General features: G+C 34.7%; 1 protein-coding gene across 9 annotated transcripts in view; it reads right to left on the bottom strand.

Moving 5' to 3' along the window:
• MAPK8 (mitogen-activated protein kinase 8) overlaps positions 1-26,608 on the bottom strand; it is a 119,836-nt gene that overhangs the window by 7,731 nt on the left and 85,497 nt on the right. For 6 of the 9 annotated variants that reach the window (XM_038578014.1, XM_038578019.1, XM_038578015.1 and 3 more), the window contains 8 exons: positions 24,348-24,406; positions 24,120-24,258; positions 11,157-11,322; positions 7,179-7,250; positions 5,646-5,828; positions 5,237-5,361; positions 4,655-4,718; positions 1,013-1,090 (listed from right to left, as the gene is read on the bottom strand). In XM_038578014.1, coding sequence (XP_038433942.1) covers positions 1,013-1,090; positions 4,655-4,718; positions 5,237-5,361; positions 5,646-5,828; positions 7,179-7,250; positions 11,157-11,322; positions 24,120-24,258; positions 24,348-24,406 — 886 coding nt within the window. Of the gene's footprint in view, positions 1-1,012; positions 1,091-3,973; positions 4,162-4,654; positions 4,719-5,236; positions 5,362-5,645; positions 5,829-7,178; positions 7,251-7,605; positions 7,678-8,121; positions 10,607-11,156; positions 11,323-24,119; positions 24,259-24,347; positions 24,407-26,608 lie in introns of those variants that run through there. The other 3 variants (XR_005380344.1, XM_038578017.1, XM_038578020.1) reach the window with 3 other exon arrangements.

Raw genomic sequence — 26,608 nt, 5'->3', positions numbered from 1 at the left:
AGCTACTGGTAAACATGGCTTCAGGTTAGTGACTTTTTTACATAATATATTTGTAATCTTATATTCATTTAATAATTTTGAACTTCAGTTTCCTCACATGTAAAATGTGCATAATAATCCCTTTCATGAGGTCTTAGGTAAGGTTTGAAAGAAATAAAAGTACATAAACCACAAGGTGCCTGTCATGTAGTATGTATTTCATACAAGTTACCTGTCATTTAACTTTTCCCCCTCAATGCTTTATGCTTTTACAAGTACTAAAATTAAGTGTAAGATAGCTTATGATAAATGTCTAACTCCTGCAAACCGCTTTTCTTGTTAGAGATGGAACAATTTCTAATGGCAGTTTTAATGTTACTGCCTTAGTTCAACAAATCAAAAACACCAAAATGAGAAGATGGTAACTTAGTTATCACATGTACCAAATTTTGCAATAAAGCCTTAGTTTATCCAGAGTAAAGTGTTAAAATTCTGATAAGTATACTTAATTGTGAAAAAATTCTTCTTTAAAGAGAACAATGTCGGGATCCCTGGGTGGCGCAGTGGTTTAGCGCCTGCCTTTGGCCCAGGGCGTGATCCTGGAGACCCGGGATCGAATCCCACGTCGGGCTCCCAGTGCATGGAGCCTGCTTCTCCCTCTGCCTGTGTCTCTGCCTCTCTCTCTCTCTCTGTGACTATCATAAATAAATAAAAATTAAAAAAAAAAAAAAAAAAAAAGAGAACAATGTCAATAGAAAAAGGTCTTAAATTTCCCTTCTTCATTGGGATGTCAGTACTATAGAAAAAGATGTATATTTTATAAAGTCAGTTATGGATATATTAGCATGATGTATTGATACAATAGTGTATCAGTGCTTTCAAATTTAACTAACCAAATTATACTCCCTATACTTTTAAAACTTTCAATAATAACAGTAGTAAATATGGGGAAAACTACAGGATTCGTGCAACTGAAGATTACAACAGAAGAAGCAAACTGTATAACCTTAACCAAGCTTATATTGTAACCAACCTAAAGGAGAGGGCTGCCCCCGTATAACTCCATTCTTGGTTCTCTCCTCCAAGTCCATAACTTCTTTGTATATCAACTCTGAAAAAAAGGTGAACAAAAATAAACTTTTCAAAGTCTAAGAGCCAATCTCACAGTTATCTATGTTTTAAGTAAAACATTTTTACACACATTAACTATTTCTGATAGTGTCCTCTCAATGGCAAAAACTCCCTTAATTGTCAGTCGAAGATTCAAAAGTGTTAACCACAATTCCCTGATCCTGAACCATGAACTATACTGAAAGAAACAAAATCTCTGCTATAACTAATGTTCCTAAAGTTCGGTTAAGGATAGAGCTAGGATTGGAAGCCTCATCATTTTTCACTCCACCAGTTCTTTGTACTGTACCATGTAATTCTACACATAGTATGACAAATGCTCAATTCTGTCTCACATTTGTCCTATTCACATCTAATTCCTGAGCTGTGGCATAGTACTGGTACATTGTAGGTGCTTATCTAGATATCTGTTATAAGATTTAAATGCAAGTGTGTATGGAAGCTTCTTTAATAAGAATGGAATATAAATATGTTTTTATTTTTTTAAAAAGCAGGTAGCTACCCTTCAACTCCTTATGATTTGAAGTATGACATGCTATCACAGATTTCTCCATGGGGATCTTTTTTACTAGACTTCTGTATAGTGGATGGACTGCTATAAGCAGTGCTCCAACTGAAGAGATACCAGATGCTGCTCTGAGGATGTTATTATATCCCTCCTGCCCTGTGTTCTTCTATGTCAAGTGTGATGCACCTTGTGAGTCTGAATGTCTACTTCAGAAGAACCTTCCAGTGGCACCATTATTCATCTTTGATCATGGAATCCTTTGAAAAATGCATAAGAACAACGAACCCTCTTCTAAGAAAAATGTACAAGCAGAAAATGTTCACAGAATTTCAAGGAATCTAATTACTTAAATTAAACTGAGAAAGAATCTCTAATTAGAAGGTAAAATAAGTGGGAATGTCACAAGGAACAAGAGCTAGAGACACCAAAGTTTGCTTGCTATGGTAATCTTTTTTGGTCTTGGAAAGAGAAAAATACGAAGTCTGAATAGAGGAAAGAATGGAAGATTCTTTTCTTGAAAGAAACAAAAAAGCAATGATAAGTATTCTAAATAGGAGGATTTTTTTTTTATACATAAAGAGAAAACACCCATTTGTGAAAAGATATTAGGGCAGAGGAACCAAAGCTAATTAGGAGTACTAACTAGCAGACAAAGTAACCTGTAAGTTAATGGCTCTGGAATGGATTTTTCTGCTATAATGCTGAAACTGTCAAGCAGATCTTTAAAAAAAGCAGTTTGTGGGTAACTGAGCTACACTTGGACTAGGAGAAAAAGATAGAATAAAGGTAAACATGTTTACAGTAATCAAAAATCACAGATACATCTTTACACACAAACAAAAATACAGTTGACTCCTGAATGGAGAAAAATCAGAGAGGAAGACAAACTATGAGAAACTGTGGACTCTGGGAAACAAACAGAGGGTTGCTGAAGGACAGGTGGGTGGGGATGATGGGGTAACTGAGTGATGGGCATTAAGGAGGGCACCTGATGAGCACTGGGTATTATACTATATGCTGGCAAATTAAATTTAAATAAAGAAAATATAGTTGATTCTTGAACAACATAGGTTTGAAATGCATGGGTCCACTTATACATGGCTTTTTTCCAACAAATATACGTATAGTACCGTAAATTTATTTTCTCTTATGACCTTAATAACATTTTTCTCCAGCTTACTTTATTGTAAGAATATAGTATACAGTATATGTATTATACAAAATATGTGTTAACTATGTTATTAGTAAAGCATCTAAAAAACAGCAGGTTATTAGCAGTTGCTTTTGGGGAGTCAAAAGTTATATGCGAATTTTCAACTGTGTGTGAGTCAGCACCTCAGTCCCTGGGTGTTGAGTCAACTGTACTATGTTTCATTGATTTTAAGATGCACTTTCAGTTTAACATGTATGAAATAGAGTTGCATCTTATAATCAATGGTGTAGTGCAACTGGCAGTGTTTTCTCTTAGTGGTATATAATTATATGTTTTACAATTGGTGGCCTATTAAAATTATAAGAAATACATAAATGTCTATTGTAAATATAATGATATATAAAAATATCAAATAAGATATGTAAAATATCCAGGACCACATACTTTGGTCCACAATTATATTCTTGTACATTACTTATTACATATACAGATACACTAGGTTCTACTTAATTCTATCATTCTGGGGGGCTCTAACTATGTTTCCCAAAAGTTAACTCAGAGAAAACTAATCTTGGTTAGTCCTAGGAAGAATCAAATTCATTCTTCCTGAACAGATTTTTTTTTTTTAAGATTTATTTGAGAGACAGAGAACAAGCAAGGGGAGGGTCAGAGGGAGAAGAAGAAGCAGACTCCTCTCCAGGCAAGGAGCCCGACTCGGGGCTTGATCTCAGGACCCTGAGGATCATGACCTAAGCCAACAGATGCTTCTGACTGAACCACCCAGGTGCACCCCAAATTTACAGATGGATCACCTATTCAGGTTTATATCTCCCCACTCACTACCTTTAGCCTTTCCAACTATTTATATATATAATCTCTTAATAATAGGTCTTCTGTCTCCATTTTAAGACCAGGTAAAGAAGGGACCAAGTGAGTTGCCCAAAGTCACATAGCTACAAAAGTGGTCAAATTACTAAATGACAACAACACAAATGGAAGTAAACAGAATCTAAAAATTGTCCAGCCCCAATGATCCAGTGAATCTTTTTAAAAAAGAAATATTTTAACATTTCTAAGATAATCAGTGCATTATTAATGTTTACCCACATTCACAAAGTAAAACTACTATATTAGATTTGCAGATTAAAAATTAAAAAAAAATAAAAATAAAAATAAAAATAAAAAAATAAAAATTAACTCACTCTGTTAGTGAAGGTGGGGGTAAAATAGACATTCCTAAACCGTGCTGACAGAAGTATAAACTGCTATAATTTCTTTGGAGAGTAATTTTGGAAATACTTGAAAAATATCCTTTGGCCCAGCAAATCTCCTTGTAGGATTTTTCTTACAGGGATGTTCTCACATGTATACAAGAAGACTGTGGAGTTGTCTGTAACAACAACAGACTGGACACAACTTAAAGCTCTTCAAGAAGGAGTTAGATACAGAAGTTGTGACGCAGCCATACAACAGAACACTAACCAGCTATTAAACCAAATGAGCTAGATATGTGGAGTAAGACATCTCAAAGATAAATGATTATATCAACAAAGCAAGTGTGCACAGTATACAACCATTTGTGATTAAAACAGGGTGGGAGAGGAAAAGAGGGAGACATCAAACACAAGTTTGTACATCTATACACTATGAAAAAGCATAAAAATTCCAGAAAGCATCAATATGTCGGGGTGGGAACCTGAGAGATTCAGATTAAGTCAGGGACAGAAAACTTACTTTCTACTTCTGTAAAAATACTAATAATCTTTTTACCAAATATCAGTTATGAATAATAAAAGTATCTTTAATTTCCTTAACATGAATAAATCAACATAAAGATCCAGAAGCTCTTCCGGCTTCATCTCTAAGAATCTGGTGAATGTTACCTTTCCACTCTTCTATTGTATGTTCCCTTTCATCTAACTGCTTGTCAGGTATCTTTGGTGGTGGCTGAAAAACACAATGCAACAATTCAGTTTATTGAGAGTATATAAATTCCTTATAAATTATCTGAATTATTAGCCAAACAGAGATTCTCAAAAATACATCATTAGACAAACACTGATCAATCATAAACAACCTTCTTATGTAGAGAGACTAGTTTTGGATGACACTTTCACGACAGGAAAAAAGATGTTTAACCATCTTTTTCTTTTCTTCTAGTTTTTGAAACTGTCCTATTTTATTTACATCACACAACTGTGCTATGCTCTGGACAGAATAGTTTGTCTTGTAACTAGTTAGAATGTTTTCCCAAAGTGTTCAACATCCTAGCATCACATACCAAGGCTAAAAGGAAAGAAATAGTGGGATGTAACTTTGTGTGTGGGGTGCTTGGATATGATCATTAATTTAAGATACTAGTCATGCAAAAAACAGAAAATATATGTTATTTTTATTTAAAATTAGTCTCCTCCAAACCTAACTTTAATTCAGTATAGTCTTCAAACATTAAGAAAAGAACTTACAGCTTCTGCTTCAGAAGGATCATACCAGACATTGATATATGGGTGCTGGAGAGCTTCATCTACAGAGATCCTTTTAGATGCATCAATTACCAACATTTTGGATAACAAATCCCTTGCCTGACTGGCTGTAAAAATAATGATGTTAATGTATATGTATCTAACAAAAGTTTTTAAATTATTATAACTTTCATTATTGTAACTTTCATTTATTGAAAATGTATGTTTAAAAAAAAGATTTTACTATAAAATCAGGTTATATACAGGATTAAAAAATAAAATAACAAAAAAATTAACTCAAACCTTTCACTTTGTTCCACCACTCAGAGATAACGCTGGGTTTTATCCCTTAAGAACATACATACACACACATCCCAAAACTGAATAAATAATACATATTTATAAAAAGTACCTTTAAGTTTGTTGTGTTCTGAGTCAGCTGGGAAAAGTACATCGGGGAAGAGTTTCTCAAAGCTATATCCAGCATATTTAGGTCTGTTTTCAACATAAGTCCTTACTGTTGGCTGTAGTTTCTTCATGAATTCAGGGCATGGTGTTCCAAGCTGTTCAATAACTTTATTCCACTGATCAATATCTAATATCAAGTAGCTAAGAAAAATACTCTGTAACTAATGTTCAATACATTAGCCATATCTATGTTAAAATAACAATAAACTGGCAATTTAAAAAATTCTAAGAAAGAATGTGGCAGTTATAAATTTTGTCTTATAGCCACCTTGTAAAAGGCAATGACTGTAGATAGAAAGGATCAATAGATAAGCTTTGTTAACCTTATTTTGTGTGTGTGTGTGTGTGTGTGTGTGTGTGTGTGTATGTCTACTAATACTGATTTTACCATAGAAAGAGAAGCTTAAACCCACAAATTCTAAATACAAAGGATAAGTGACTCAAGGAATAACGACAATTACTACCCACAGGGACTCTAAATTTAAACTGTACACATTTCTAGAATATAAAATCTGTCTTTTCTTTCAACTTAGAAAATGTGAATGCATTTCTGGGAGGTTAAGAAATACTTCTTATAATCTGTCCTTTCGTTTTCTGTACTAACAGAAAATAACCAGTAACAATAAAAATAATGGCTTTAACAAAAGTGCCATTTTCTTTTGTCATTTTCTGTTTAGCTTATGTTTAATTAAAATATTTTTAAAACTCTGAAACTTAAGAAATGAGTCTGTGTTTTGATAAGTTGTTAAGGTTATGATTCCCTGGTCTTTTTCATCCTAGTCTTCATACTCCAAGTCCTCTCTGCAGCTAATTCAGTCTTTCTTAGCCCAGGGAGTATAGCTTTTCCCATTCTCCCTCCTACAATTCTCAGTGTTACTAGTTGATAAACAAGTAACAGATCACCCACCATTAATATAAAACTAAAATCAGTCAGATGAACAAAAAGAATGAACCCAAATCTACTCACCACCATATAAAACTATTATGCTAAAATTCTCAGATGAAAAAAATCAGTATGTTATGTTGAAAAATGAGACAACAACCAAAAAGATGCAAAACATACAGAACAGTAACAAAAGAGGAGGTGGTTGGGGGAACAAAACAAAAGGATGAACAGAAGCAACAGACAATTCCAAAATTTGTATTAAGTCCTAAGTACTTCTAGGCTCACTCGAGTATATAATTATTAGAAATTTTAATGCAAGCCATGATTTTTGATTTAGGTTAAATAAATCAACTCAAAGCCAGCAAGTAATTATGGGTAATTCACTTAGCAGTTGTAAGAATTAACTTATATATAAACTAATAAATGAGGGAAAGGAAAGTCTATGTCAAATAGCAGGTGGTATTTTGAAAGAGTAGTTTAACAATATTTTACTATTAGGGAGAGACAAAATACATTATACCTGACCAAGTTAAAGTGCTATCATACATTTTGACCTTTAGAAACTACATTTTAGGCCAAAGATAAGGATACGATCTGTACCTGGGAACAAAACACCACCTTTGATCATTTCTCCCATGATGCACCCAACTGACCAAATGTCAACTGAAAACAAAATGCAATGACATTAACATAAAGATTTTGGTTAAAAAAAAATTTAAACATTAAAAAAAATCACATACACCATGTATACTTTAAAATTATAGAAAGCAGTATAAAATAAAAATGAGTGACGGTGAATGTGCTCTAACTACCAGCAGAGACTGTATGTCCTACTGCCAAATGCAGCCTACAAATATTTCAGCTTCTTGTCTCAACAATTTTTGAACTATAACAGCCACAAACTTTACATCTGTTTAAAGAAACCCATATATATGAATATGCCATATTTATTTTCATTAGATAACAGAAGGAAGTTCATCACCTAACTAATTTAACTGCTGCAGCAGCACAAGGATACAGTCCCTTCCTGGAAAGAGGATTTTGTGGCAAACCATTTCTCCCATAATGCACCCCACAGACCATAAATCCACTATATGTTTGCAGCACAAAAGAAGGAAAAGCAAAGCAAAAGGTCATTAAAATCAAAGAAGCATAAATGACTGCATTATATAAAAACTGCAAAACATCACAAAAAGAAAAAAGTGATTTTAATTTTAGCTAATGGAATAATTTAAAACACAAAATATTTTTCAAAAGGCTTTGATTCACAAAAGCAAATGTGAAGTGTAGCCTTTTAACTACATATCTAATTTTAAAGTGAGAGCTATGCACAGAAATCACATAACTGAAAAACCTATACATTTGTCTCTATAAATTTGTTTATAAAATATGAAACAGAATCAAACACATCTTTGCAAATAAGGCTGAAAATGAACATGAGGCGGCAAAATTTAAATAAAATCTTGATACTATTTTGAGGTTTAACTGTGCATTATACTCTCTCTTTAAGTCAAATAAAAGAAAAAGCATGAGCGGAAATAATCCAGTATATTAAAATATTTAACAGAAAGAATGCGTTTCTATGAATAATTACAGTTAAAAAGTTAATCAAAAGCTCTTCAGAAATTTTCAAACTGGATTTCAAACTGGGTAAATTTATTTGAGAAGTCCTATGTTTATTCTGAAATGAAAGTCATTTGTTTTCTTGACATCATACTACATTTACCCTACTATTCCAAACGGAACAAATGCATAGAGAATGAACAAATAATCAATGAAAAAAACCTTAGTAAAAGAAGCATATTTTATGTTTTCCATCTAAAGTTTTTTAAACCCATAAAACCAAACTGCTTTGGTTTAAGAAGTTAGTTTTAGTTGGGTATAATATGAAAGTTCCCACAGATTTATTATCTACAAAGAGTCTCTCTATTAACTTCCTGACTCCCATCAACTTTTAATGGGAAATCCAATTGATGCTGAAAAGAATCAGCTAAACAAAGAAAAGGGCAATTTGGGGATCTCCACTTGTTTCACTAATACTTCCTGATATTTTATGTCTTTGGTTTGAAAATTTGGTAAAAAAAAAAGAAAAAGGAGAGGAGGTAGTTAGATTCATTATGGTGATGACTGCTTCACTATATATAAATATATATACATATATGTGTGTATGTGTATAAACACTGAATCACTACAATGTACACTTGAAACTAATATAATATTGCATGCCTACTATATCCTTCAATTAAAATAAAAGAGAGTAGATGGTTGCAGTTTAATAGAAGAGGGGAAGAATGAGCAATTTAAAAAGAAAGCCTTAGAAACTTGCATTTGTTTTTGAAGTTTCAAGGTCCTTTTTCAGGCAAAAAAAAGAAAGAGGAAAGAAATAAGTGTTAGAGATAGGTGGACTTGTGAAATGAGAAGCCTGTACTTTCCAATATACTCATAAAGAGACTACCAGCTCCTTATGGAATCTTAGGAACAAAGGTGGGAATAAATTTTGGAAATCCTGTTGAGTTAAAGTTTCTCTAAAATTTATTAGAATTCATGTGAATCTTCATGATTCACCTTTCAAGAATACAATTTTAGAGGAAAGTTAATACTCATAAATCAGTTCAGAAAACCATTTTTTCTGGGGTTTTTATTTTTGGAAACAAACTACTACAATAAAATTTCCCTATAGGTTTTAAAGAATGGTAAACTTCAGTTAAATATCCAGGACACAATTTATGTAGGTAGCCTTAAGAAAAACATGTTTTTAAACAAATTTCAAAAGCTGCAAGCACAAGAGTAGATATTGCCTGGGTTAGGGAAGACTTCTCAAAATAGAACATGCCTGATTCAAACAAAACTAGCTTTAAACGGTTTAACTGCTTAATCTATTAGGCAGTTTAAATATAGTTATCATGTCACAGTTTGTAAAAAGCCTTATGGTAGCTTGCAATAAAAGACAAAACAAAGTTGTTAGAACTAGTGGGGGTGGGGTGTCACTAAAAGAAGGAAGTTCTTGTTCTAACCTTATTACTAATGTTATCATGATCAAGCATTACATTTGATTTCGTTTCCTAAGGCCAAAAAAGGGCAATAAAGTGATCTGCAAAATTCCTAAGACAGGAAAGCATGTCAATTCTTTATATGATAGTTTCTATTGGTGCTAATTTCTGGTAGGAAACTATCTCCAAGATCACATTTATAGGACATTGGGTGACACAGTATCTGTGACAATTGACAGCTTTACAACAAATGCAAAAGCAATTTTCATGCTGGTTACTGGAAATCTCATTTCTCAAAAGAAAAGAGTCTAATACGAAATTTAAATCTGTGAAGTCTAACATATAAAACAATTTTAGACAGTATGGAAACAGAACAGCATGTTAAAGAAAAGAATAATCATAAATGTCAAAGTATTTGTTTTTAATTAATTCAGAAAAGCAAAGGAAATTAAGCTAAAATCTTCAGTTTAGTGTCATCTTTTATAAAAATTAATCTTAAAGACTGAATTAATACAGTTTCTTGATTCAAAGTGAACTTCTGTTCCAGATTCCTTGCTTAAAAACAAAAACAAAAACAAAAAAACACACCTTAGGTACCCTAGGTCTTATCCTAGGGAGTATTTTGGATGAAATTGCCACATTTTAAAAGTTATAGTTTAAGCTCATAATCATCCAGTATAGATTTATTTATAGCTTAAAAATCTGAGTTTCAACAAAACTTCTTAAATTACACATATGTGTATTTATACACATATTTGTATGTAACATTTTAAAAGGTATATGAACTACATGCCTGTTAATTTTCTTTAACCTTGATTCTTTTTTGCTTTTTTAAAGATTTATTTATTTATTCATGAGAGACCGAGACAGAGAGGCAGAGACATAGGCAGAGGGAGAAGCAGGCTCCATGCAGCGAGCCCGATGTGGGACTCGATACTGGGACTCCAGGATCACGCCCTGGGCTGAAGGCAGACGCTTAACCGCTGAGCCACCCAAGCGTCCCTTCAAACTTGATTCTAATGCTGAAATCTATAATTGAATATACGCACATATAAATAATGACATTTCTTTAGGGTGGACACAAGGCTTTGATGAAGCACTGCTTCTAAAAGATCACTTTAATCATCCATCAGCTTTGCAAAATGGCCTCACTATAGCTCTTGAAGTCTACACTAGGTGCTATAACTTTAGTTTCAAAAGGTTGGAAGTATGTTCAAATATCGCTTATGCAAAGTAGGATTATTACTAAAGAACTGTCAGTCCACCATATACTTCAGCCCCTGTTAGAAATACTCATTTTCAAGTTACAGGCAAGCAAATGGCATATATTCTGTTTCAGAAGCCAAAGCAACAAATCCTTTGTCTAGCTGTAGTATTGATGGTTATGTACTTATATTTAAATAAACAGGGGCCCCAAGTTTTTCTAAACATTTATGACAAAATTTATAGTTACTTTCAAATTTGTGATAAACATTTCAGTGATACATTTAACTCTATCCACTTAAGTTTAAATATTTACATAAGCAATCTGATAAACAAAAGCGAATAACAGTATTTCAAGTAAATAGTGTTTGCTGACCGTTTTCTTTGTAGCCCATCCCTAGGATGACCTCAGGTGCTCTGTAGTAGCGAGTCACTACATAAGGTGTCATCATAAAACTAGTTCCTGCAGTCCTGGCCAGTCCAAAGTCAAGAATCTTCAAAGTGCAGTCTGATTTTACCACTATATTACTGGGCTTTAAGTCCTTAAAAATATAAAAACAAAAAATGACTGCTATGGTATATACAAATATTTATAGTTCACAAGCTAATCAGAATAATTTTTTAAAAAAGATTTTATTTATTTGAGATAGAGGGAGTTATGAGTGAGCAGGGGGTAGGGCAGGAGAGGGAGACAGGGTTAGAAACAGACTCCCTGCTCTGTGGAGAGCTCGACATGAGGCTCCATCCCACAACCCTGAGATCATGACCAGAGACAAAATCAAGAGTCAATGCTTAACCGACTGAGCCACCCATGTGTCCATTAGATCACTTGAAAAACAATTCATGATAACTGTTATAATGTCTCTGATTATAATCAATATCACTGCCCAAATTCACCGTAACAGGCAATTTTGAGAATTTAGCCTGATGGCATTTTTCACTTATGAATACATACATATTAGAGAAATTTATCTTTCAGTTTCTAGAAATTACAATTAGCTAGAAATTTTCAATCAAGTGCAATAAAAACAATTGGAAAGGTATTTCAAAGTTATTATAGTAAAAGAAAGAGAATCATAAGTTAGCCTTTATAAATGACCAAATTTTAAGAAGTCTCATTCTAGGGATGCCCCAGTGGCTCAGTTGGTTGAGTGTCCAACTCTAGATTTCAACCCAGGTCATGATCTCAGTTTCTTGGGATCAAGCCCTGCATTGGGCTCCACACTCAGCCAGAAGTGCTTGAGATTCTCCCTCTCCCTGCTAGCACAGAAGCTCACACACTCTCTCTAAAATAAAATTTAAAAATCTCATTTTAAATTCACAACAAGCTTTATATAGATATTACAAGTCAATAATGGGCTATTCCATGTCAATCCAAGCAAATGTCCTTTATCTTTCAAACTGGCAGATTTTTAGTTCTAAAGGACTGAAATGATTATCAGTCTTTTCTATCACTAGATTCCCACTTTAAATCACACAAATTTGTTCATAAAATTTTTGTCTGCCCATGGAAGTAGGATACCATTGTCTTGGTGCCACTAATCCATAAAATTACTTGCTGTTGATGCTACTAAATGATGTCCTTGTGAGAATTTTCTACCTAATCCTACCCTTTAGGAATTATGTGCTATGATAATTAAAAGGAAGGCAGCAGCATAAACACTCATGACTTCAAGTCCAACACACTTTGCCTGTTAGCCCTGATGAATCTTATTATGAACCAAGAAACCAAAGAAAGCAAGCACAGTATATCCACACCACAAAAATATTCCATTACTGGTACTGACAAGCAGTATATAACGTTAAATACCAGTGATTAATACACAAGAAAAAAAGCAGCCTGAAAGACAGTGTTCACACTTTTGTAATGTCTATATCCAGAAAATCACATATGTTGTCTTTAGCCTATTTTGATAGGTGATCATGAATGGGTTTAGAAGATATATAATCTAAGGGTTTTATCAAATTAAAAATAGAGATCAACAGGCTTAGTGAAATAGAAGATGAAAATTTTCATTATTGCTATTCTGTAAACATAATGGTATACTATTTACAAAATACATTATCCCAGCAAAGTAACAGAGCTAGTTCAAGAATTACATATTGTAAGCTTTGATACTACTTCAGTGTTTACTATGATGGTTAAAGATTAATGGCTCTTTATACTACTGCATTCTAGCTTAGCAATAAGATTCCAACCTTAAAACACTTTATTTTGGAAAGATTAAGAGCAAAATACAATTTAAGAAATATTTTTTATCAAGAAAAAAGTTAAAAAAATGCTTCAAAGAATATTACCTGAAATTCAACCTTGTATATGAATCTATACCTTTCTAGATGTAACACTGTTTCAAACTATGTATGAGAAGAATAAGTGAATTTGTATAAATTTATGGCAGAAGTGAAGTAACCTAATATTCCAACTTTGCCCCCCAATTTTTTCAGCCTCCTTACAGGCAAGACCTAACCATGATTAGTTCTAGTCAACAGGATGGGAGTGGGAACAAAGAAGAGAAGGGCCACTGCACAACAACCTGTTGTCTCTTCCCCTGCTTTGTTGATTAGTTATCATCCCAGATAGTAGACCCTCTGTCAGACTACTGAGGTTGCTGAGTAAGACAAAGTCCTTACCCCACCATGACCTGTCCTGGACATGTATTATGGAAAATAAACGTTGGTTGTGTTAAGCTAAGAATTCAGGGTTTATCTGTTACCTTGGCAAAGCCTAGTTGTAACACTGTGATTTATAATAAGAAATACATATTTGGTCTTTAGCCTAATTACTGGCACAGAGTTCTTAAAATTCTTAGAATTACCTAAGAGATAAGAGCAATAAGGAGAAAGGAGAGCCTTTTGTTTTTCATAAGCAGTGCATTTTGGGGGCATCTGTATGGCTCAGTCAGTTGAGCATGGACTCATGATTTTGGCTTAGGTCATGATCTCAGGGGTCATGAGACTAAGCTCCAGGTGTCTGGCTCCATGCCCAGCATGCTTAAGCATGTTTAAGATTCTCTCTCTCCCTCTGTTCCCCTCCCTTCCACTCATGCTTTTTCTTAAAAAAAAAAAAAAAAAAAGTGCCTTTCAATCATACCTAAGTTTATGTTAATGAGGTGACTTTGGAAAGTTCCAGAGGATGGGAGCTGGTTGTCAGGGGAAACAATAAAGTAATTAGAGGGTTGGGACTTTCAGCATTTCCCACCCCAAACTTCCAGGGAGGGAAGAGGACTAAAGGTGGAGTTCAATCATCAAAGGCCAATGATTTAATCAAACCTGGCATGTAATGAAGTCTCCATAAAAAAACAAAAGGACTGGTAAGGAGAATTTGTGAACATGTGGAATTGCTGGGAGAATGGCACATCCAGAAAGGGCATGGAAACTGTTACTCTTCCCATATACCTTGCCCAGTACATCTATCCATCTGGCTATTTCTGAGCTATGTCTTTTGTAATAAACTGTCAACCCAGTTAAGTAAAACCTCTTGAGTTCTGTGAGCCACTATAGCAAATTAATTGAGCCTGAGGAGGGAGGGACCTCTGAATTATAGCCAGGAAGTCAGAACCACAGGTAACCTGAATTTGTGACTGGCATTTAAACAGCCAAGCACTTGTAGGACTGATCCCTTTAACCTGTTGGATCTGATAATATCAAGATTTAGTTAAATTACAAGATACCCAGCTGGTGTCCAGATAATCTGAGACTTGTTTGGTGTGGGAAAAACTACCACATATTTGGTATCAGATATAATAATGTAAGAGTAAAGGAGACACACAGAAATGTTTTTCCTTTATATTAGTCTATCCTAACACTGAAATTAGTGCCAGAAGTGAGGTGTTATAATTTTAAACACAGGATCACAGCTTATCAGTTTGAGCAGTGGGTAGCAGAGAATATCAGAGGTTGGAAAGGTGATCCAGGTTATACAACAGCAATACATTTATCTCATGATACTGCCACTAGCAATAACTTGGAAGGCACTGCACTTGCACAATGAATCTGAAGCTCAAGGTTGACAAATTAAGACCTGTTTTTACAAAGAAAGTTTTATTAGTCCTGCCCATTCAATTACCTACTGTATGAAGCTGCTTCTGTGTTATAGTGGCAGTTAAATAGCTATAAGACAGACTCTGTCACCTCTAAAGCCTAAAATATTACTAAGCCTTTATAGAAAAAGTTTGCTAACCCCTGCTCTACAAGAGATTGGAAAGCAAAACTCAAGTAGTGTGTGTTGGTAGCTACTGGATGCATTTGAAAGAATTGGTCACTTTAAAAACAGAAATGAAAGAGAACCAGAATCTAGAATTTCAGGACCTGTCTCTCTAGAAAAGCTAAACTTTACTTTAAGCCCTAAAAAAAAAAAAAAAAAAAAAAAAAAGACAAGATTGTCCAGTAAATCTCTCCCTCTTCCAACCCAGTGTATCCATCTTCCTTGACTTCATGATGGGGTTATGTCCCAATAAACTCTCGTAAGTTGAAAATGCTTTCATACATCTAACCTACCAAACATCATTGCTTAGGCTAGCCTAAGCTCAGAACACCTACCTGAGCTTATGATTGGGCAAAAATCATCTGATTTTGCCTATTTTATAATAAAGTATTGTGATATCTCATGTAATTTACTGAGTAGCATACTCAAAGTGAAAATCAGAATGACTGTATGGCTATAGGATACTTGTAAGTGTAGCAGTTGTTTACCTCTGTGACTGCATGGCTAAGGGGGAGCTGCAGCTCAGTGCTGCTGTCCAGCCATCACAAGAGAGTTGTCTTACCACATACTGCTAACCCAGGAAAAGATCAAAATCAAAGTATCGTTTCTAATGAATGTATATCACTTCTCACACCGTTGTAAAGTTGAAAAGTTCAGTTGAACTTTAAGTAGGGGACCATCTGTACTCCTGTATCTTATTAATGAACCTTGACAGATGACTTGTTTAGGCAATGAAATGTGAGGGAATATGATGTTCTACAAATCTGAAAAGTTTTAAATATGCTTGATTTAGTTTGGCTCTTGCTCCTCTCTTTTGCCAAAAGAAAAGGATGTGCCCCTGGGAGGCATTCCTTCAGCCTGGATGCTGAAACCTGAACCTGAACATATTCTGAATCTGACCCCATGATCTGGAGCAGTGCCACACAACCAACCTGTAGATGCCTGAGCAAGCAATAAATGCAGATTAAGCCACCAATACCTTGGATTATTTTTTTCATGCATCATTCCCACATAATACTTCTGAAAACCCTTGAAGGAAAGAGATGTAAATTCTTTTGGTTGATGAAAATGCCTTAGACTTGCCAACAGAAGCCTGAGAGTTTAAAAGTAGACATTAAGCCGAAGAATATAAAGCCAGTGACTAACAAATGTGCTCTGAAAAAGAACTGTAATTAAAAAGAAGTCTCCAAAGTTTCTGAGAGAGCTATACTACCAAGAAACTCCATTAGTTGTGACTTTTCTAGCCTAAAAACAGTGATTCTCAATTCGGGGCAATTTTGGCCCCAGGGGATAGTTGGCAGTATTTGGAGATATTTTTGGTTGTCACAATTAGGGAATACTGGTGGCATCTAGTGGGTAGAGGCCAGGAATGTGCTAAACATTCTACAATGTACAGAACAGATCCTCAAAACAAAGAATTCTTCATCCAAAACATCAACAGTGTCCAGGTTGAGAAGGACTGCCTTAAAATTGACAGTTGGTCCCCCCAATCTTTGATAGGAAGCTGAGAAAGCTGAGTAGCCCCCAAGAAGAACACATTTTCCAATAACCACTTCAAATATATTCAAAAGGATAGTAGAATAAAAAATAGTAGAATTAAAGATTCTTCACAGAAAACCACTAAAAACAGTGAACAGACCATTCCTTGCAGAAATGAGATTCAGGGGCTAAACAAGGAATATTCCCCATCCCCAAGGGAGGCTACACTCACAGCATCTGCCAACAGAATTAATTTCTTTCTTTCTCAATAATTTTAAAGATTTGTTTGAGAGAGAGAAAGGAAGAAAGAGCAAGCAAGCAAGCGTGGGGTGGGGTATAGTCTTAAGCAGACTCCATGCCCAGCATGAAGCACAACATAGGGACTAATCTCATGATGCTGAGATCATGACCTGAGCTGAAACCAGAGTCAGATATTTAACTGACTGCACCATCCAGCTATCCTGGCTCAAGAGAATTTCAAATTACAAATAACCAATAACTAAACTTTTCAATTTCCCAAATAGGGCTGTTTACAGGATCTGACATAGAGATTACCATGTATCAGTTGGGAAATAAATGCCTTGACAGACTAGGACTTTAGGTTATCTACCCTAAGCAGGGGGTGAGTGTACTAGGTGTGGAACAAAGGGAGCAAAGAAATGTTTGATAACCAGAAGGGTAGACTGTGGCAGAGACTAACGTTCACCACCATTCTGAAGTCTGCCTCTCTACTTTTCCCTGTCCGTTATAATAGGACTTGAAGAACATTAAGACCTGTTCTGCCAACAGGCTCCAGAGCATTAGTGACGTGTGTCACTTCCAGGCCAAAACATAGAAGAGCCAGGACACACCACCAGGTTTTCTCTTCTCTTGACCCGCAACTATGCAAATGGTGGAACCACATTCAGCTTGGGTCTCTGAGTGACTATCTGGAACCCCATTCCCTACCCTGACTTGTACTGAAACCCTAAGGGATGAAGTTCAGGTTATTTTACCAATAAAACGATTTTACACCAGCAGAGGTATTAGGCTGGGGTGAAGGGTTTAGAAATTAACTAGTAGTAGAGCAGAGAGATGAGTATCATTTGTGGCCTCAAGACCAGCTACAGGAGTAGGTGCTGTAGTTTATCCCATTAGACTCCTTTTAAGTTCCTTGTTACTCAAGGAGTAAACATCAAATAAAATCCTGGAGGAAGAGTTTCCAGAACTTACTTGATGAAGGAAGTGAGAACAAGTGGCACCAGAGGTCCTATAGTGGGTCCCTGGTTCAGGATCCCTTCCAGCTGCTAGCAGTGTTGGTGCTGAGTTTTCAGCAAATCTCTCTCCAGGAATTGCCTTCAGCCACAGAAAGCCACCTTTTCCAAGGTCATGCTGCTCCCCAAAGCACAAATCCAGTTGTCACCAGGTGAATCCCCTGGAGTGATTGCATCCATTTCAATTCCTCCCTCTGTCCAGTTTTACTTCCTTTACTCCCTTAAAGATGTTGATCCTGAGAAGACTCCCCAACAAACTTCTTACATGTATATCCCCACTGTTTCCCAGAGAGCCTGACCTAAGATAAAGGCATATTCTTCTCCACAGGAAACAGATTATTTGAGCTAATTTTTAGCTCAAATTAATTATGTAAGTTTTCTATAACTCTACTGTATTTTTACAACTTTATCTAGCCAACTAAGGGAGTATGTTAAAATATCCCATTACTATTGTGTTTGTAGAATTCTTTTATTTTCCACAGTTTAAGTTTTGTGTATTGTAATTTATACACGGCATGTACAAAGTTCTTGACAGTTACCTATCCAAATAGGTGGATTACACCCTTTTTCCTCACAAAATTATTGAGATATTTTCTCCCTGGCCCCACCATATTCCATTCATCTGATTAAACAGAGTTATTCTTGTTCTCATGTTTTGTTTTCCCACTACATCTTTGCCAATACTTTTGCTTTCATCCTTTGGAAGCTAGCTACAATTGTTTGTATTAGTGAAATACATAGTAGTTGTCAGTGGCTCTGTGTGTCAAAATCTGACCTTTGTTCATTAAGAGGTTAATCCCTTTACTCATTCTGTTATATTGGTCTTCTATAACGTTGCTCTTTTATGTTTCTTGCTATTTCTTTTGTTTCTTATCTTCCATCATGTAGTTTATGATTTCTGTTTTACCCATTAATCTGAGGACTTTCTATATGGAAGAATTAACTTCCATGGTGGCAGATTACTGTCCTGGTCCACAGGGCAAAAGAAAAAAACAAAAACAAAACCTACAAGTTTAACTCATTTGCCTCACACAATATATGAATATGGGATGAGGAAGATAATATACTCTCCCATGTTAAATGATTTCTCTTATGTTACCTAAAGATGGCATTAGATATAACATTATAGCAGCTGCATATGCAATATACAAAGCAATTCAGTTAGAATGATAGAACTAAGAATAAGCCTAAATATCCCACAGACATAATTGTCTTAAAATAGTTAATTTGAACACAAATCTATATATTCAATTTGAGTTAGGTTATTTGACACAAGGTAGTTCAAAGATATAATTTCACTGAATTGAAAACTTTTCAAGAAATTTCTCTCAAATTAGATGCTACACTTTTCAAAGAACAAGCTAGAATTACAACTAAAAGGCAAAAACACATGTTCACACAAAAACTTGCACACACGTTAATGTTTATCATTGCTCATGATATCCAAAAAATGGTTAATGGTTAACCCAAATGTCCCTCAAGTGATGAATGGATAAACAAAATGTAGTATACAACCATAGTGTGAACTATTATTTGGCAAAAAAAAAAAGAAGAGAAAAAAAGAAACAAAGTACTGATACATGGTAAACAGATGAACTTTGAGAACATTATGTTAGGGAAAAGAAATTATAGACACAAGAGATCACATTATACATATAGCTCCACTTATATGAAATATTCAGAACAGGCAAGTATATGGAGATAGAAAGTAGGTTAGTAGTTGTGTAGGGCTGGGGGAATAACAGGAATTGAAGGCTAACAAGTACATGATTTCTTTAAGAAGGGTGAAAATGTTCTAAAAATATTTGGTGGTGACGACTGTACAACCTTTGAATATAATTATACACTTTATAAACTGTATGGTATGTGAATTATATGTCACTAAAACAGTTAAAACACAGAATACAGAAATATAAACTATTTCTGAATATGAGAAACTTAACTCTGATGAGCACCCAATTTTATTTTTTAAAATATTTTATTTACTTATTTGACAGAACGAGAGAGAGTGAGCACAAGCAGAGGGAGTGGCATGCAGAGGGTGAGGGAGAAGCAGGCTCCCTGCTGAGCAGGGAGCCCAATGTGGGGCTCAATCCCAGGACCTTGGGATCATGACCCCAGTGGAGGACAGATGCCCAACCTACTGAGCCACCCAGGCACCCCTGAATATTCAATTTTATATAATTGGTAATGATAGGATATTTTATATACCACTTCATTTCAGAGCAAAACTAAGCTCATACTACTCCATATAAATCAGTGATTTATAAATATGATTAAAGGCAGTGATGTTAGCAAAATAGAAGAGTAGATAGCTTCACAGAAACACCAAAAAGCAGAACAAAATGGATCAGAATAAACTTTTTCAGAAATCTGGAAAATAATCAAATGTTCACAACAACCAAGTAAATACAGAATCAAGAAAAAAGCAACTTAAAACAACAGGAAAGTTATGTGGTGTTTTTACTAGCCCTTGTCTCTCATCTTCCTGGCTGGGTGGGAGGGTCTTACAGAAAGCAGCCTGCATTCTCACTGTGGGACTCTGGTCTTGGGCTAGACAGGGGGCATTTCTCAAACACACTGCAAAGCAAATGAATTCTGCCATTCTGCTTGTGACAAAATATTAATGTTGAAAACAAGACGCAGCACACCACCAAGTATACAACATATGCATAATGGAAGTCCCAAATAAGGGGAAAAAGAAAAGGGGCAGAAAAAATAATGACTGTAAACTTCCAAATTTAATGAAAGACACATTCAAGCTGCTCAATGAATTTCAAGGATAAAAGCAGAGATCTGCACTGAGACATATTATAATCAAACTGTTGAAAACCAAAGACAAAAAGAGAATCTTAAGAATCTAGAGAAGCAACCTGTCATTTATAAGAGATCCTTAATGACATTAACAATTGGTATCTCAAAAGAAATCATACAGGCCAAAAGGCAGTATAAAGATACATTTAAACTGCTGAAAGAAAAAAAAATTCCAAACAAAAACTCTACATCTAGCAAATTACCCTTCAAAAGTGAAGGTGATATTTAAGACACTTTGAGACAAATAAAAGCTATGGGAATTTATTGGTGGTTATAACTGCCCTATAAAGTAGTCCTTCAGGTAGAAATAAAAAGACACTAAACAGTAAACTGAAGCTGTAGGAAGAAATAACACTAGTAAAGGTAATAATTGCGTGGGTAAACACAAGGGTCAGTATTACTGTGTTTTGGGCTCCTAATTTCTATTTTTTTTCTCAATACAATTTAAAAGACAAATGTATTAAATAATTATATTATCTATCTTATTGTGCACACAGTGCATAAATATGTAATTTGTGACAACTATAACATAATGGGGGAAGAATAGATTGTATAGAGTCATAGAGTTTTTGTGTACTATTGAAGATAAGGTGGTAATAATTCAAAATAGATTCTGTTGTAAACCGAAGAGATTAATTGCAATCCCAATGGTTACCTTCAAGAAAATGGGTGAAAAATATACAGAAAAAGAAATGTGGAAAGAATCAAATGGCACACTGCACAAGAAGCAATTAAACACATTCAAAAAAGCAATGGAGGGACTGAGGAACACAGATATATCAGAAAACAAATAGCGTGATGGCAGAAGTAAATTCTTCCTTATCAATAACTGCTTTGAATGTAGATAGCTAGAGAATAGTAGAAGGGATAAAACAAACATGATCCTATTAGAAACTCTACAAAACTCACTTTAGATTCAAAGGGACAAATTGAAAGAACGGAAAAAGATATTTCAAGCCAATAGAAACCAAAAGAGAGGTGGGATAGAAAACCTAATATTAGACAAAATAAGAGTATTGGTCAAAAACTGCTACAAGGGGAACCATCTGGCTGGCTCAGGGAGAAGAGCTTGTGACTCTTCATCCCCGGGTCGTGAGTTCAAGTCCCACACTGTGTGTAGAGATTACTTAAAACTTAAAAAAAATTGGGGCAAAGGAGAACAATAAATATTAATAAGAAGATCAATCCATCAAGAAGATCTAGCAACTGGGGCACCTGGGTGGTTCAGTCAGCTAAGTGTATGCCGGCAGCTCATGTCATGATCAAGTCCCACGTCAGGCTCCCTATTCAGCAGAGTCTACTTCTCCCTCTGATCCTCTTCCCCGCTCATTTTCTCCCTCCCTCTCTCAAATTAGTAAATAAATAAAATCTTAAAAAAAAAAAAAGAAGATATAGCAACTATAAACAACAAAGCCCCAAAATACAAGAAGCACAAACAGACAAAACCAAAGGGAGAACCATTATACAATAATAGTTAAAGACATCTATACCTCACTTTCATTAATGGACAAAGCAACTAAACAGAACATCAGTAAGGAAATAAGGAATGTGGACAACACTATAAACCAACTAGATGTAACAGACAGATACAGAATACTCCCTCCAAAAACAGGAGAATACATATTTTTCTCAAGTGCATATGGAATATTCTTCAAAATAGACATGTTAGGTGAGAGAACAAGTCTCAATAAATTTTAAAAGACAGAAATCATACAATATATCTTCTCTGATCACAATGGAAGGAAGCTACAAATCTACAAAGAAGCTACAAAGAAAAAAGAAAAATGGAAAATCCACAAATTTGTGGAAATTAAACAGCATACTATCAAACAACCAATGGGGCAAAGAACAATTCACAAGGAAAATGAAAAGATACTTTGAGATGAGTGAAAATGAAATCACAACATACAAAAATTTAGGGAATACAGAAAAAGCAGAACTCAGGGCAATTTCACAGCTGTGGTTAAACTGCTGAGTGTGTTATTTTGTTATGCTGGCCCAAGGAGGCTAAGACAACCTAAGCAAATGGAAAGACATTCATCCGGTGTCTGTGAATTGGAATACTAAATATAGTTAAGAAGACAAAACCAAGCAATCTACAGATTCAATGAGTGAGATCTTTATTAAAATTCCAATGGCCTTTCTGCAGAAATGGAAAAGCTGATACTCAAATCCACATGGAGTCTCAGGGACCTGAATAGTCAAAACAATATTTAAAAAGAAGAATAAAGTTAGAGGGCTCACATTCTCCCATTTTCCAAAACTTACTACAAAGCTACAGTATTATCTATTTTTCTTTGGTTGATTGTGCTTTTTGGTACCCCCTGTAAGAATTCCTTGTCAAATCATTAATACAAATCCTTGTATTTACCCTTATATTTTAAGAGTTTTATAGTTTTAACTCTTATGTTTAGGTCATTGACCCATTTTGAGTTAATTTTCATGTACGATGTGAAGGAAGAGTCCAAATTCAATCTTCTGATTGTGGAAACCCAGCCCCATTTTTTAAAACACTTATTTTTTCCCATTTGAATGATCTTTAGCACCCTTGCTGAAAATCAGTTGGCCATAGATAATGTGATTTTATTTCTGGACTCTTAGTTCTATTCCATTGGTCTATGCCTCTGTTCTTACAGTAGTTCCACATAATTCTGATCCTTCGATTTCATGAAAATCAAAAACTTTTGTACATCAAAAGATATCAAGAAAGTGAAAATATATAAAGTGGGAGAAAATATTTACAAATCACTTATCTGATAAGGGTCTAGTAACTGGTATCAAGAGAAAGAACTTATAACTCAACAATGAAAAGACAAACAACCCCATTAGAACAATGGGCAAAGGGCTAGAACGGACACTTCTCTCAAGAAGATATACAAATGACCAACAAGCATATGAAAACATTCAAGATCTTTAGTCATTAGGGATATGCAAATCACACGGAGATACCACTTTGTACTCACTAGGATCGTTAAAATAAAAGTATTAACAAAGATGTGACAAAATTAGAACCTTCACACATTGCTGCTAGGAATGTAAAATGATATAGGCCACTGTTAAGAGTTTGGTAGTTCTTCTAAAAGTTAAATATACGATTACCATAGGACCCAATCCTAGGAAGATACCCAAAAGAACTGAAAATAGAAACTCAGACAAATACTTGTACATGACTGTTCACAGCAGCACTATTTGCAAACACTAAAAATTAGGAATGAACTATTGATACATGCAACTTGAACGCGATTGACAACACAATGCTAAGTTAAAAAAACTAAACACACAAGGGTACATTTATAGGATTCCATTTATATGAAATATCCAGAAGAGATAAATCCATAGACACGGAAAGCAGACTGGTATGGCCAGGGGCTGGGGACAAAGAGAGATGGGGACTGACTGCTTAATGTGTATAAAGTTTTTTGGGGGCAATGAAAATATTTTGAAATTTTATATCGGTGGTGGTTGTACAATGTTGTGAATGTACAAATGTCAATTGAATTGAACCCTTTAAAAGATGGTTAATTTTATGTTAGGTGAATTCATCTCAATCATTAAAAAAATAATATGATGATAGTTTTTTTCTACTAACCCGATGAATAATTCCAGCAGAGTGAAGGTGCTTGATTCCACACAGCATCTGATAGAGCAGGTAGGACATTCTTTCATGATCTAGTTCCATCTGAATCACTTGGCAAAGATTTGCGTCCATGAGCTCCATGACTATGTAACTTCATGGATGAAAAAAGATGACAGCTAAAGTGTACAGCAATAATATAAGAATAATGTATGAACATAAAATTTTAATTATCACACTTACACATCTTGAAATTCTTCTAGGGATTTCTGTGGTGTGAAAACATTCAAAAGGCCAATTATCTGTGGCAAAAGCAAAGAGAAAGAAAAATTAGACACCGCTGCTGCTAATACTTTCATTTAAGAACTGCAAATACATGGGTTAAAAAAATTCTGCCATCAGTATAAGAATTTTAAAATCTTATGTTCTTAAACCCAAGTAATCCCTTTTATTTTACATATTAAAACCCTATGGCCAGGGATTCGGCCAGAGATTAGGATTAGGGAGGGAACCAAAGTACACAGGATCGTGTGTGTGTGTGTGTGTGTGTGTGTGTGTGAGAAAATACTCTGAATGATACTATAATGGAAGGTATTATGTCATTACACATTTGTCCAAATCCAAAGAATGTACAACACCAAGAGTGAACCCTAATGTAAACTATGGCCTTTGAGCAATAAGGATGTGTCAACTGATTATAGTAAATGTATCAGTCAGTGGGGGATACTAATAATGAGGGAGGCTATGCATGTATGGGGACAGAGGGTATATGGAAGATCTCTGTGTCTTCCTCATTTTTGCTGTGAACCTAAAAATGCGCTTTAAAAAGCCTTAAAAAAACGATCAAGAGAAGAGTTCCACATATCCATTCCGTTTATAAATACTCAACATCAAGGACCTATATTATACAATCCTCTACATAACTTGTAAGCAATTTTTAAATACCTTACACCAGCTCTTATCTAACTTAATACCTGTACATAATCCCAGCCCTCCGTGCCACATCCTGTTTTTCATAATACTGAACTTTCCCAATTTTCCACATTTCCAGTCTATTCATTGGTTCATCCAGAGGCATGCCCTCTTTGTCACCATTTTGTCTTTAATCCTTTTCTTTTCTCTGCCTGTACTCTTTCCCTAGACAATACATGTTTTTTTTTTCCTCTAAACATCTCCATGTGGATAATTTCCAAATATACATTAAAAGTCCTTGCTTAGTTTATAAGTCTCAAATATATATTGCCAGTTCACATTAAAGTCTCACAAATAATATAAAATTGAACTCATTATCATTCCTACCCAAACCCTTTACTTTTCCAGAGTGCCTTACCTTTTACAATAGAAAGCTCAGTGATTTTTGACTCCTTTTTCAGTATTAGCACCATAAATAAATGTTGAAAAGAAAAACTATTCTATTCTACTGCCAGTTGAACTTCAACTTCCTCTCATTCCCTGTGCTACTAGATAGAGGATTCTAACATCTCATCTATACTGTTCATGTTATAATTATTTCTAACATTAAAGTTCCCTAACAATGGTTTTCTGAAAATCTAGCTACCACTTTACTGTCTAAAATATGGTAAAGACTTGATCATATTACCAACCTCTTCAAAAACTTAATGCCAGCAAAAAAATTCCAAAACTCCCTTGCAATACATTCAAAGCCTTCAAAGGACAGAACATCAACCCACTTCATCTCCTGCTAAGCTCTCTATTAAACTTGATATTTTAGCCATACTAAATAAGTTTAAACAATGTTATTTTTAAAAATTCTCAATATTTTAAAATATATTCTTCCTTGTACTTGTCATATTTACCTACTGAATTCAGTTAACTTTCAAAATTGATGTCTTTTGTAGAGTCTGATAACCTCTAGGCCTTGACAGGTTGCTGAATATTATCTTTACTTCATCCCCATGATATTTTATTTGTTACTATGCATTTAACATACTGTTGCATAGTCTCATTTTCACAAAAGCCTCACGCCAGTAACACCAGGAATCCTGTCAGAAAGAATTCCCTTTTTCAGCCCTGGCACCATAGGGAGATACTTGACACACATTTTTAAAACATTTGTTGACAATTATATTTAGGAATGGGAAAGTTTTTCTAGACAAACTTCATGAGAGCAGAATCTAGGTCATTCATAATAAAGCATAAAGCTTTAAAAAAAAAAAGCATAAAGCTTTGCTTATAGAAGGTATTCAAATATGTGTTCAGTGAATAAACTGAGAAAAATAATATCCAGATCAGAAAAGGTCAAACAAATTTAAGATAAGGAAAGTGATCATAAGAATGCATCTAGTTGCTCTAAATGACTAATTCCTGGTTCCCAACTAGATGAACATCACATCTAGAGACTTGGAGAAATACTTAAAACTCTTCTTATCTGAGAAACCCTACAGAAGGTAAGTGCTAAAGATGAAAAGCATATAAAGACAAGAGATTAGTGGTTGCTTAGAGCCAAGGGGGGGAGGGATGGGAAATAGGAAAATGAGAACTAA

Source organism: Canis lupus, chromosome 28 (genome assembly GCF_011100685.1).
Source record: "Canis lupus familiaris isolate Mischka breed German Shepherd chromosome 28, alternate assembly UU_Cfam_GSD_1.0, whole genome shotgun sequence".
NCBI lineage: Eukaryota > Metazoa > Chordata > Mammalia > Carnivora > Canidae > Canis > Canis lupus.
The sequence above is the reverse complement of the archived record's forward strand: the minus strand, read 5'-3'. Positions and strand labels throughout refer to the sequence as shown.